Consider the following 14,978-nt stretch of genomic DNA (forward strand, 5'->3'; position numbering starts at 1 on the left):
TGCTGCAGAAGGACCCTGCTCTTTCCACTATGTAACTTTTACTATTAGTCACATTACCCATTGCCTTTCCTCAAGTCATGGCACTGCCCTGTCATCTGTATTCCAATAATGACTGGCACATCCCTTTCCTGACATACTCTGTGCTGCTGGGTCTGTGACCTCCCATCTCACCGTCCATATAACATTATCATAGGTGTGGATAGGTCTCTGCCACTATTATAAAAAAAAAAAAAAAAAAACATAGCTTATATCTTCCAAAAACAGTGACACCCCTGTCCTCAGGTTACGTGTGGTATTACAATTCTGCTTTGTTTAAGTTAATGAAACTGATCTGCAATACCACACACAACCTGAGGACAAGACTGGCGCTGTTTCTGGAAAGAAAGCAGCTTTATTTTTATATATATCCTGGATAACCCTTTTAAATACTATACTCTGTGAGTGGAAGGAACACCCAGGGTCATCCAGCAGCACAGAGTATTTCAGGGGAGTAATTCAATGATTGTTTACCTGTGACAGGTCCTCATAGAGCAGGGTTTGACAACCAGTGTGCCTCCAGCTGTTGCAAAACTACAACTCCCAGCATGCCCAGACAGCGGGAAATTTCACAGTACACTGCAATTCATTACCTTAGTATTGCAGTGTACTGTACAGGATATTGATTCATCACACAGTAAAGTCCCCCCTATTTACTTGTGACAGGTCCTCATAGAGCAGTGTTTGACAACCAGTGTGCCTCCAGCTGTTGTAATACTACAACTCCCAGCATGCTCAGACAGCGGGTAATTTCACAGTACACTGCAACACATTACCTTAGTATTGCAGTGTACTGTACACGATATTGATTCATCACACAGTAAAGTCCCCTGTTTACCTGTGACAGGTCCTCATAGAGCAGTGTTTGACAACCAGTGTGCCTCCAGCTGTTGTAAAACTACAACTCCCAGCATGCCCAGACAGCGGGTAATTTCACAGTACACTGCAACACATTACCTTAGTATTGCAGTGTACTGTACAAGATATTGATTCATCACACAGTAAAGTCCCCCCTATTTACCTGTGACAAGTCCTTATAGAGCAGTGTTTGACCACCAGGGTGCCTCCATCTGTTTCAAAACTACAAGTGCCAGCATGCCCGGACAGCGAGTGTTCAGTAATTTCACAGTACACTGCAATACATTACCTTAGTATTGCAGTGTACTGTACAAGATATTGATTCATCATCACACAGTAAAGTCCCTCCTATTTACCTGTGACAGGTCCTCATAGAGCAGTATTTGTCAACTAAGGTGCCTCCAGCTGTTGCAAAACTATAGCTCCCAGGATGCCCAGACAGTGGGTAATTTCACAGTACACTGCAACACATTACCTTAGTATTGCAGTGTACTGTACAAGATATTGATTCATCACACAGTAAAGTCCCCCCTATTTACCTGTGACAGGTCCTTATAGAGTAGTGTTTGACAACCAGTGTGCCTCCAGCTGTTGCAAAACTACAACTCCCAGCATGTCCAGACAGCGGGAAATTTCACAGTTCACTGCAATACAGTACCTTAGTATTGCAGTGTACTGTACAAGATACTGATTCATCACACAGTAAAGTCCTCCTATTTACCTGTGACAGGTCCTCATAGAGCAGTATTTGCCAACTAAGGTGTCTCCAGCTGTTGCAAAACTATAGCTCCCAGGATGCCCAGACAGCGGGTAATTTCACAGTACACTGAAACACATTACCATAGTATTGCAGTGTACTGTACAAGATATTGATTCATCATACAGTAAAGTCCCTCCTATTTACTTGTGACAAGTCCTCATAGAGCAGTATTTGCCAACTAAGGTGCCTCCAGCTGTTGCAAAACTATAACTCCCTGGATGCCCGGACAGTGGGTAATTTCACAGTACACTGCAACACATTACCTTAGTATTGCAGTGTACTGTACAAGATATTGATTCATCACACAGTAAAGTCCCCCTATTTATCTGTGACAGGTCCTCATAGAGCAGTATTTGCCTACTAAGGTGCCTCCAGCTGTTGCAAAACTATAACTCCCAGCATGCCCAGATAGCAGGTAATTTCACAGTACACTGCATTACAGTACCTTAGTATTGCAGTGTACTGTACAAGATATTGATTCATCATACAGTAAAGTCCCCTTATTTACCAGTGAATGGTCCTCATAGAGTAGTGTTTGACAACCAGGGTGCCTCCATCTGTTGCAAAACTACAAGTGCCAGCATGCCCGGACAGCGAGTGTTCAGTAATTTCACAGTACACTGCAATACATTACCTTAGTATTGCAGTGTACTGTACAAGATATTGATTCATCACACAGTATAGTCTCCCCTATTTACCTGTGACAGGTCCTCATAGAGCAGTATTTGCCTACTGAGGTGCCTCCAGCTGTTGCAAAACTATAGCTCCCAGGATGCCCAGGCAGTAGGAAATTTCACAGTACACTGCAACTCATTACCATAGTATTGCAGTGTACTGTACAGGATATTGATTCATCACACAGTAAAGTCCCCCCTATTTACCTGTGACAGGTCCTCATAGAGCAGTATTTGCCTACTGAGGTGCCTCCAGCTGTTGCAAAACTATAACTCCCTGGATGCCCGGACAGTGGGTAATTTCACAGTACACTGCAACACATTACCTTAGTATTGCAGTGTACTGTACAAGATATTGATTCATCACACAGTAAAGTCCCCCTATTTATCTGTGACAGGTCCTCATAGAGCAGTATTTGCCTACTAAGGTGCCTCCAGCTGTTGCAAAACTATAACTCCCAGCATGCCCAGATAGCAGGTAATTTCACAGTACACTGCATTACAGTACCTTAGTATTGCAGTGTACTGTACAAGATATTGATTCATCATACAGTAAAGTCCCCTTATTTACCAGTGAATGGTCCTCATAGAGTAGTGTTTGACAACCAGGGTGCCTCCATCTGTTGCAAAACTACAAGTGCCAGCATGCCCGGACAGCGAGTGTTCAGTAATTTCACAGTACACTGCAATACATTACCTTAGTATTGCAGTGTACTGTACAAGATATTGATTCATCACACAGTATAGTCTCCCCTATTTACCTGTGACAGGTCCTCATAGAGCAGTATTTGCCTACTGAGGTGCCTCCAGCTGTTGCAAAACTATAGCTCCCAGGATGCCCAGGCAGTAGGAAATTTCACAGTACACTGCAACTCATTACCATAGTATTGCAGTGTACTGTACAGGATATTGATTCATCACACAGTAAAGTCCCCCCTATTTACCTGTGACAGGTCCTCATAGAGCAGTATTTGCCTACTGAGGTGCCTCCAGCTGTTGCAAAACTATAACTCCCTGGATGCCCGGACAGTGGGTAATTTCACAGTACACTGCAACACATTACCTTAGTATTGCAGTGTACTGTACAAGATATTGATTCATCACACAGTAAAGTCCTCCTTTTTATCTGTAACAGGTCCTCATAGAGCAGTATTTGCCTACTAAGGTGCCTCCAGCTGTTGCAAAACTATAACTCCCAGCATGCCCGGATAGCCTTCGGCTGTCCGGGCATGCTGGGAGTTATAGTTTTGCAACAGCTGGGGGGCATCCTGCTTGGGAAACGCCGTCATAGAGGAACAGTGATCGCCTTTTCTATAGAAAGACTTAATCGTTTGGAAAATGCTCTTTCGGGAGATCCGCAGCTTTGTAGCGCTGGATATAACAGCGATAAATGGATTAACCTCCCCTCACTGGCTGACACACTTACATCTCTGGGGCAAACAAGACAAGTGGGCCACCATGACACAACCAGGAGACGACGCGAGATGGAAGAGACGTCTAATTTAGGAAACAAAAGATCCAGAATAGAACTTATCTTTCTTCCCAGATCCAGAATTTGATACAACTTCAACAAATGTATCAAAGACTTTAGAACTGACACTAATACAGTATAAAGGATACATTCCATTCTTAAAGGGGTACTCCAGTGGAAAACATTATTTTTTTTTATTTACATCATCAGATTTGTAAATTACTTCTATTTAAAATCTTAATCCTTCCAGTACTTATCAGCCGCTGTATGTTCCACAGGAAGTTCTTTTCTTTTTTTTTGTCTGACCACAGTGCTCTCTGCTGACACCTCTGTCCGTGTCAGGAACTGTCCACAACAGGATAGGTTTGCTATGGGGTTTTGCTTCTACTCTGGACAGTTCCTGAGATGGACAGAGGTGTCAGCAGAGAGCACTGTGGTCAGACAGAAAAGAAATTCCAAAAGAAAAGAACTTTCTCTGGAGCATACAGCAGCTGATAAGTACAGGAAGGATTAAGATTCTTTTTTTTTTTTTATAGAAGTCATTTACAAATCTTAGACAAAAATTAACCACACCTCAAGAATAACACCCAGCCGGGTACACAATGAAAATTAATGAAAACAGTTGGTTTGAAAAAATGTAAAGATTTTATTAATATCTTAATAAAATCTTTACATTTTTTCAAACCAACTGTTTTCCTTAATTTTCATTGTGTACCCGGCTGGGTGTTATTCTTGAGGTGTGGTTAATTTTTGTCTATATTATTTATTACTTTTGATGGGTGGGGATCGATCTTTTAACCACATTAACCTCGGATACATGGTTGTGAGCTGCACACACAATTTCCTCTGTAGCATACAGCTGCTAAAAAGTACCAAAAGGATTAAGATTTTTTAATAGAAGTAATTTACAAATCTGTTTCACTTTCTGGCACCAGTTGATTTAAAAAAAAAAAAAACTCCGGTGAAAAGCAATTTGTTTTAAATCAACTGGTGCCAGAAAGTTAAACCAATTTGTAAATTACTTCTATTTAAAAATCTTAATCCTTCCATTACTTATCAGCTGCTGTATGCTCCACAGGAAGTTGTATTTCTTTCTGGAGTTCTTTTCTGTCTGATCACAGTGCTCTCTGCTGACACCTCTGTCCATGTCAGGAACTGTCCAGAGCAGGAGAGGTTTGCTATGGGGATTTGCTTATACTCTGCTCAGTTCCTGACATGGACAGAGGTGTCAGAAAAGAACTGAAAAGAACTTCAAAAAGAAAAACAACTTCCTGTGGAGCATGTAGCAGCTGATAAGTACTGGAAAGATTAAGATAGAAGTAATTTACAAATTGGTTTAACTTTCTGGCACCAGTTGAGCTTTTATTAACATAGGCAAAAGTATATACTTTACCAACCAGAGTCTATGGTACATCAAGCAATAGGTTTGAATGCAGATAGCAAAAATACAATGTGAACAGTCTTCCAATTGGTCGAGGATAGACAAAACAGGAGTTTATGAGACAGCGTACAGTATGGCATGAGGCTGTGTGCTCCTTCCAGGTAGGAGAACCCGCCATGTTATCCACACAATATCAATTTACAACACCAATCTAATACTGCCACATTGTGTTCACATAATAGCGCCATCTAGTGCCTTGATTAGGTGCCTGTATTAGGGACAGGGTAGAAGCCGTTAAGTCAGCGGTTTGCAAACTTGTGGACCTCCAATTGTTGGAAAACTACCAAACCACCTCCAGATGTTGCCATACTACAATTCCCAGCATGCAATGTAATTTCTAAAGCACAAGTGTCATCAAATGTAAAAAAAAAGAAAAAATGCTCAAAGAAAGTTTAAGTACATAGGCCGACACTTATCATTGTCTTTTGACCATTTTTTTTGTGTCTAGAAAAGGCGCAAAAAAAAAAGCCGCAAGCAGGGTTTATTTGCGCCTTTTTTGTGCCTTTTGGTTTACACATTTCTGCTGATTTCAAGTTGCAATCCACTGATTCTGGCAATACACATGATATGGAAGGGTTTTATGAACTTCACCTTTTTTTGTGAAAAGGCGCAAAAAAGGCGCAAAAAAGGCGCAAAGCCACTGAAAAGTCTCTAAAACGACACCAGGCCAGGCAAAATTTCTCAAATGCGCTGTAACTATTTAAAGGGGTACTTCGGCGCTTAGACATCTTATCCCCTAGGCAAAGGATAGGGGATAAGATGCCTGATCGCGGGGGTCCCGCCGCTGGGGACCCCGTGATCTTGCACGCCGCACGTGTTCGCTCCGGGTCTGATTACCGGCGACCACAGGGCTGGCGGCGTGTGACGTCACGCTCCGCCCCTCAATGCAAGCCTATGGGAGGGGGCATGCAAGATCACGGGGTCCAAAGTGGCGGGACCCCCGCGATCAGGCATCTTATCCCCTCTCCTTTGGATAGGGGATAAGATGTCATACGCTAGAGTACTCCTTTAAAAGAAAACTGTCAGCTTTTCCCCCCCGCACTAACCAGCGGTACTGGCTGGTAGTGCGGGGGACCCTGATCAGTTTGGTCCTTACCTTTGGTCCACCTTTTTTTGTTTGCTGATATTGTGTAGGGGCGCCAAATTTATTAAAGGAAAACTGTTGGCTTTCTCCCCCCGCACTAACCTGCGGGGGATGCTGATCAGTTTGGTCCTTACCGTACCCGGATCTGCGCCGTCGTTCGGCCGCAATCTTCTATTTTCGGTATATGCAAATGAGGTGCTATCTGGCACCGGCCGGGCTAACTGGCACTCTGACGTCAGTGCCGCCTGCCACAGCACCGCCCAGCTCATCAATATTCCTCCCCTCCCTCCGCCTCTCCCTCTTCTCCCCACTCTGTAATGAAGAGAGAGGGGAGGAATATTGATGCGTTGGGCGGTGCTGCAGCAGGCGGCACTGACGTCAGAGTGCCAGTTATCCTGGCCGGTGCCAGATAGCACCTCATTTGCATATTCCGAAAATAGAAGATTACGGCAGAACGGCGCGGCGGATCCGGGCACGGTAAGGACCAAACTGATCAGCATCCCCCGCAGGTTAGTGCGGGGGGAGAAAGCCAACAGTTTTCCTTTAATAAATTTGGCGCCCCTACACATTATCAGCAAAGGAAAACTGTTGGCTTTCTCCCCCCACACTAACCTGCGGGGGATGCTGATCAGTTTGGTCCTTACCGTGCCCGGATCCGCCGCGCCGTTCTGCCGTAATCTTCTATTTTCGGTATATGCTAATGAGGTGCTATATGGCACTTTTACACTCTTATAGTCCCCATAGGGGACTATTTATAGCAACCATTCGATTGCTAATACTGTTCAGTGCTCTGTATAGGACATAGCACTAATCAGTGTTATCGGTGATCTTCTGCTCTGGTCTGCGGGAAGGCAGATAAGAGTAGAAGACTCCCGGAAGGCAGCGGAGCCAGGTGAGGGGACCTCCGTCTGCCGTGCAGGATGATCGGATCGCTGCGGCAGCGCTGCGGGCGATCCGATCATCCTGTTAAGTTACCGCGATGCTGCAGATGCTGTGATCTGTATTGATCACGGCATCTGAGGGGTTAATGGCGGACATCCGCGGGATCGCGGGTGTCCGCCATTACCGGCTGGTCCCTGGCTGCGATCAACAGCCGGGACCTGCCGCGCATGATGCCGGCATCGCTCCGATGCCCGCGGTTATGCTTAGGACGTAAATGTACGTCCTGGTGCATTAAGTACCACATCACCAGGACGTACATTTACGTCCTGCGTTGTTAAGGGGTTAGAGACAATGTAGTTAGCAGCCTATTTATTTATTTACCCTGAATCTCTATTACTGTTTTTCTTTCTTTTTTTTTTTTTCCGTATTACTTTTTGGCTCAATTCTCTTCTTATTGGGGACGATATTTTAGGTTTGGCCTATGTAACTTTAAGGAATGATAGATATTGGCCCTCATTTACTATTCTAAACCCGACTTCTTTTGTCGGGTTTTTTCATCGCATCTTTGTCTGCGACATGTCGCAGACATTGTGCCCCAGTCTGCGACACGATGCAACATTTTTTCCCGTCGGACCCGATTTGGATTCTCCCAACCCCGAAAAAGGGGCGTAACCCGACATTTCTGAGCTCTCCCACGTATTTATTAAGGTTTCCAACCCAAATTTGTTCAATTGTTGTGGATTTTTTCCCGACAGCTCAGAGGAGTTGGAAACCAAAACCAACAAAACCCACGTGCGACAAACAGGATGAAACATAATAATAAATACCAGAGAAAAAAGCAGTCGGGTAAGAAAGCAACATAGACTTACAACCCGATTTTCTAAGTAAATGAGGGCCAATGACTATACTATGATGTCAAAGAGTGATTTTTGCTGTTTTGAAATAATAATAAATAGACTGAAAGAGAAAGTTTAAGTATCTTAGTATATCGATATCTTGTACAGTACACTGCAATACTAAGGTAATTTATTGCAGTGTACTGTGAAATTACTGAACACCTGCTGTCCGGGCATGCTGGGAGTTGTAGTTTTGCAAAAGCTGTTGGTCCACAATTTGGAGACCGCTCTTGCTGGTTCTACCCACGTTGTGGCACAGCCTTACCGAAACTAAGTGATAATATGTATCTGAGAGGAAGATTAGCACAGCGTGCAGCAGAATTCCTTCCACAATACAACAGATGCCTAAACAGAACCCCTGATTGGCCCCAATGTCAAGGAGGTCCGTCCTATTATAAGATAAATCATAATAACAGTGTGAATAGACCCCAATGAGATTCCTACCATAGAACATCCTGGATAAGCTGTAAACAAAACAATATATCAAAGGATCTTACAATAAATAAAAAATGAAGGTTTTTAAGGCTGCGTTCACACTGAGTAATTCCTCTTGAATTCTCCACTTTGAAATAATTAAAGGGGTATTCCAGGAAAAAACTTTTATGTATATATATATATATATATATATATATATATATATATATATACATATATATATATATATCAACTGGCTCCAGAAAGCTAAACAGATTTGTAAATTACTTCTATCAAAAAATCTTAATCCTTTCAGTACTTATGAGCTTCTGAAGTTAAGGTTGTTCTTTTCTGTCTAAGTGCTCTCTGATGACACCTGTTTCGGGAACCACCCAGTTTAGAAGAGGTTTGCTATGGGGATTTGCTTCTAAACTGGGTGTTTCCAGAGACAGGTGTCATCAGAGAGCACTTAGACAGAAAAGAACAACCTTAACTTCAGAAGCTCATAAGTACTGAAAGGATTAAGATTTTTTGATAGAAGTAATTTACAAATCCGTTTAACTTTCTGGAGCCAGTTGACATATATAAAAAAAAAGTTTTTTTCCTGGATAACCCCTTTCACATCTGCTTTGCCACTGACTTCAATGTATTTTACTCTGCACTGCTCACACTGCGTAAATTCCGCTCGCGGACATCCGCTGCGGAATTCTGTTCCGCTAGAAGACAGAACATGTTCCATCTTCTTGCGGAATACGCAAGCAGAAGTCCATTGAAATCAATGGCAAAAATTTTTTCGCTTGAAATCGTTTCCGTGCAGAATTTGCACAAAATTTGCGTGGATTTTGCAATAAATTAGAGCGGAAATTTTGCACGAATTTTTTTTTTTTTTATAAAAAGGGAAATTCCAATTAGTGGTTGTAGTCCAGCAAAAAAAAAAAAAACACGGAAAATCTGCATTAATTCCGCACGATTTTTGCACAAATGTCATGCAAAATTTGCGCAAATTTAGCGCAAAAAAAAACTTAAATTCCATGGCTGAATTTTTATGCAACGATTCCTCTCCTATTCCTCAGTGTGAACGCACCCTTAAATGGAAAATGACCAATAGTAACAAAATACAAAACATCACACGTAGCATTAAACTTACCACAATTTCATACTCCTGCAGTAATACAGTAATTCCCTAGGGGAAAAAAAATCCCATTAATTGGCTTAGTAAAGAAAAACCTGGACCGCATTACTAATTAGGGTGTGTAAGAACTTTATGGTTAAAGGGGTACTCCGGCGCAAAACATCTTATCCCCTATCATAAGGATAGGGGATAAGATGTAAGATCGCGGGGATTCCGCTGCTGAGGACCCCCTGTGATCACCTGCGCGACACCCTGGTCATCCGTGCACAGAGCGAAATCTGCTCCATGCTGGCTGACTGGTGACTACAGCCGCCACGCCCCCTCCATTCAGGTCTATGGGAGGAGGCGTGACGGCTACGTAGTAGCCGCCACGCCCCCTCCCATAGACCTGAATGGAGGGGGCGTAGCACGATGTCACGAACACGGGAGCTCCGCGCTTCCGTGTTTTGGTCACCGCTGCTGCCAGCCCGGAGATCACGTGGGTCCCCAAAGGCGGGACCCCCGCGATCTATCATCTTATCCCCTATCCTTTTGATATCGAATAAGATGTTTTGAACCGGAGTACCCCTATAATTTCAACCCTGGCCAGCAGGGGGACCCTGTGTGCAAATGGTGCCCAGAGATGAAGAGGATCCAGATGGATCCAGATGTGAGGAGCGGAACATTATTTTGCGTGTATAGTGCAGCACATGCTATTATTAGAGAATAATGTAAAGGTTCTTGTGTATACCTTGTGCTTACCTGTTTATCTGATGTGGCAGGCACAGGTTTTAAGCCATACTGGTTGTAATATCTTCACTAAAGGGATTTCCTGATGTTACCTACATTTCCCAAGAATGCTCTGGCTTTGCAGAGAAGGAAGTGGAGTCTGATCACTGCACCTGGTCTTCTTATCAGGCTGCTGGTGCTGGTGGTCACCGAAGTGAACTAATTCGACTCATAAGGGGGTTGGAGTAGGTTCAAATTATGTGCATTTTGTTGTATTTTTTTTTTTTTTTTTATTTGTGTGTGTTTTCTATTATGATTATTATTTTTTAAGAGAAACATTGCCACGAGGAGAAAGTGATTTGACCTATAATCACAAATTAGGTATAATTTATGAAGATTCCAAGTCTTTATTTTGTGTTGCACATTATCTTTTGACCACATTTTTACATATAGAGCTGGAGGGGAGGTGTATAACTACTATATATCCTGATCCCATAGAGATAGCAGCAGTATACAGATAGAGCTGGAGGGGAGGTGTATAACTACTATATATCCTGATCCCATAGAGATAGTAGCAGTATACAGATAGAGCTGGAGGGGAGGTGTATAACTACTATATATCCTGATCCCATAGAGATAGCAGCAGTATACAGATAGAGCAGGAGGGGAGGTGTATAACTACTATATATCCCGATCCCATAGAGATAGTAGCAGTATACAGATAGAGCTCGAGGGGAGGCGTATAACTACTATATATCCTGATCCCATAGAGATAGCATCAATATACAGATAGAGCTGGAGGGGAGGTGTATAACTACTATATATCCTGATCCCATAGAGATAGCAGCAGTATACAGGTAGAGCTGGAAGGGAGGTGTATAACTACTATATATTCTGATCCCATAGAGATAGCAGCAGCAGTTTACAGATAGAGCTGGAGGGGAGGTGTATAACTACTATATATCCTGATCCCATAGAGATAGCAGCAGTAGTATACAAATATGTCTGGAGGGGAGGTGTATAACTACTATATATCCTGATCCCATTGATATAGCAGCAGTAGTATACAGATAGAGCTCGAGGGGAGGTGTATAACTACTATATATCCTGATCCCATAGAGATAGCAGCAGTATACAGATAGAGCTGGAGGGGAGGTGTATAACTACTATATATCCTGATCCCATAGAGATAGTAGCAGTATACAGATAGAGCTGGAGGGGAGGTGTATAACTACTATATATCCTGATCCCATAGAGATAGCAGCAGTATACAGATAGAGCAGGAGGGGAGGTGTATAACTACTATATATCCCGATCCCATAGAGATAGTAGCAGTATACAGATAGAGCTCGAGGGGAGGCGTATAACTACTATATATCCTGATCCCATAGAGATAGCATCAATATACAGATAGAGCTGGAGGGGAGTTGTATAACTACTATATATCCTGATCCCATAGAGATAGCAGCAGTATACAGGTAGAGCTGGAAGGGAGGTGTATAACTACTATATATTCTGATCCCATAGAGATAGCAGCAGCAGTTTACAGATAGAGCTGGAGGGGAGGTGTATAACTACTATATATCCTGATCCCATAGAGATAGCAGCAGTAGTATACAAATATGTCTGGAGGGGAGGTGTATAACTACTATATATCCTGATCCCATTGATATAGCAGCAGTAGTATACAGATAGAGCTCGAGGGGAGGTGTATAACTACTATATATCCTGATCCCATAGAGATAGCAGCAGTATACAGATAGAGCTGGAGGGGAGGTGTATAACTACTATATATCCTGATCCCATAGAGATAGCAGCAGTAGTATACAGATAGAGCTGGAGGGGAGGTGTATAACTACTATATATCCTGATCCCATAGAGATAGCAGCAGTATACAGATAGAGCTGGAGGGGAAGTGTATATCTACTATATATTCTGATCACATAGAGATAGCAGCAGTATACAGATAGAGCTGGAGGGGAGCTGTATATCTACTATTTATCTTGATTCCATAGAGATAGCAGCAGCAGTATACAGATAGAGCTGGAGGGGAGGTGTATAACTAATATATATCCTGATCCCATAGAGATAGCAGCAGTAGTATACAGATAGAGCTGGAGGGGAAGTGTATATCTACTATATATTCTGATCACATAGAGATAGCAGCAGTATACAGATACAGCTGGAGGGGAGGTGTATATCTACTATTTATCTTGATTCCATAGAGATAGCAGCAGCAGTATACAGATAGAGCTGGAGGGAAGGGGTATGGGAGCAAGCAGGAGGGATCTTATAGGAAATGAAGTCATCTTCTAGATCACAGGATGTCAGCTAACCCAAGACTGACCACTTCCTCTTACACAATAAGCACTGTGTGTGGATCAAACTGGTGATCACATGACCCAGTTACAGTAATGAAACACATGGATAAAGCTGTGCTGGAATGAAACAGATGGCGATGTAGTACTAGTGATGATGAGTGTGCATGATATGGGGGAAAAACAAACCAACCTGGGGTGTGTCTATAATTTCGGGGTCCAGTCTGGAATAATTGTGAAGTCTTGTCGGGTTCTTGATTTTGTTTTGGAGTTTTGTTTGTCTGAGCATATACGGCAGCGCAGTACATCTCTGGACACTGTAGTCACCCCGACCCCTAATTTTACATGGAACTAGCAAATGTTCTTTGATGGCGGGGATACAGATGTTATATAGTGGATTGTTATTTATGCCGTCTTCATAGGAACAACAGCTTTACACTCTCACAGTGGTCTTCAACCTGCGGACCTCCAGATGTTTCAAAACTACAACTCCCAGCATGCCCGGACAGCCGATGGCTGTCCGGGCATGCTGAGAGTTGTAGTTTTGCAACATCTGGAGGTCCGCAGGTTGGAGACCACTGCTCTATCAGGTCGGATTTTGTCTTTCTATTTTTTTTTTTTGTGCTTTTCTATTTTTTTAGTGTCTTGTAGATTTTTGGAGTCCGGCCCATAGGAGGCCTCTTTAGAAAATTCCTAAGAAATCACTCATATGCATAAACGCTGGCAAATACATCCTGTAACTATAAGGCCTCCCTGCCCGTTACTGTAATGCTGAGGCCATTCATGACATGAGGGAAGGATTTCATGCCTCTTACCTCTTCCTTCTCCACCAACAGCGGCTTTCCCTCCCCGAAACTGAAGTCCTGAAGCTGAGTAGACATTTTGGGAGTCTGTAAAACAGAAAGAAAATCATTGATAAGAATGAAAACTGTGCAGCACCATCAATAATGATGGAAATACATGAGGTCAAATTTGTTTTAATCTTTCAATTGATAATATGGGAGTGTTGACACCTCAGTATTGATTTTCACATAAATATAATTGCAATAATACTACCCCCTATGTGCAAGAATGTTCTATAACACTGCCTCCTATGTAGAAGAATATAACTACTATAATACTGCTCCTATATACAAGAATATAATTACTATAATACTGCTCCTATATACAAGAATATAACTACTATTATACTGCCCCTATATACAAGAATATAACTACTATAATACTGCCTCCTATATACAAGAATATAACTACTATAATACTGCCCCCTATATACAAGAATATAACTACTATAATACTGCTCCTATGTACAAGAATATAACTACTATAATACTGCCCCCTATATACAAGAATATAACTACTATTATACTGCTCCTATATACAAGAATATAACTACTATAATACTGCTCCTATATACAAGAATATAATTACTATAATACTGCTCCTATATACAAGAATATAACTACTATTATACTGCCCCTATATACAAGAATATAACTACTATAATATTGCCTCCTATGTAGAAGACTATAACTACTATAATACTGTTCGTATATACAAGAATATAACTACTATAATACTGCTCGTATATACAAGAATATAACTACTATAATACTCCTCCTATGTACAAGAATATAACTACTATAATACTGCTCTTATATGCAAGAATATAATTACTATAATACTGCTCCTATATACAAGAATATAACTACTATAATACTGCCTCCTATATACAAGAATATAACTACTATAATACTGCTCGAATATAACTACTATAATACTGCTCCTATATACAAGAATATATCTACTATAATACTGCCCCCTATATACAAGAATATAACTACTATAATACTCCTCCTATATACAAGAATATAACTACTATAATACTGCTCCTATATACAAGAATATAACTACTATAATACTGCCTCCTATATACAAGAATATAACTACTATAATACTGCTCCTATATACAAGACTATAACTACTATAATACTGCTCCTATATACAAGAATATAACTACTATAATACTGCTCCTATATACAAGAATATAACTACTATAATACTGCTCCTATATACAAGAATATAACTACTATAATACTGCCTCCTATATACAAGAATATAACTACTATAATACTGCTCCTATATACAAGACTATAACTACTATAATACTGCTCCTATATACAAGAATATAACTACTATAATACTACTCCTATATACAAGAATATAACTACTATAATACTGTTCCTATATACAAGAATATAACTACTATAATACTGCTCCTATATACAAGAATATAACTACTAT

The 14,978-nt window shown here is 41.5% G+C and overlaps 1 protein-coding gene across 1 annotated transcript in view; it reads right to left on the minus strand.

Moving 5' to 3' along the window:
• NDRG1 (N-myc downstream regulated 1) overlaps positions 1–14,978 on the minus strand; it is a 77,200-nt gene that overhangs the window by 42,170 nt on the left and 20,052 nt on the right. The window contains exons 2-3 of the mRNA XM_056522798.1: positions 13,490–13,564; positions 9,664–9,699 (exon numbers count right to left, since the gene is read on the minus strand). Coding sequence (XP_056378773.1) covers positions 9,664–9,699; positions 13,490–13,555 — 102 coding nt within the window. The 5' untranslated portion in view covers positions 13,556–13,564. The remainder of the gene's footprint in view (positions 1–9,663; positions 9,700–13,489; positions 13,565–14,978) is intronic.

This window comes from Hyla sarda, chromosome 5 (assembly GCF_029499605.1).
Source record: "Hyla sarda isolate aHylSar1 chromosome 5, aHylSar1.hap1, whole genome shotgun sequence".
NCBI lineage: Eukaryota > Metazoa > Chordata > Amphibia > Anura > Hylidae > Hyla > Hyla sarda.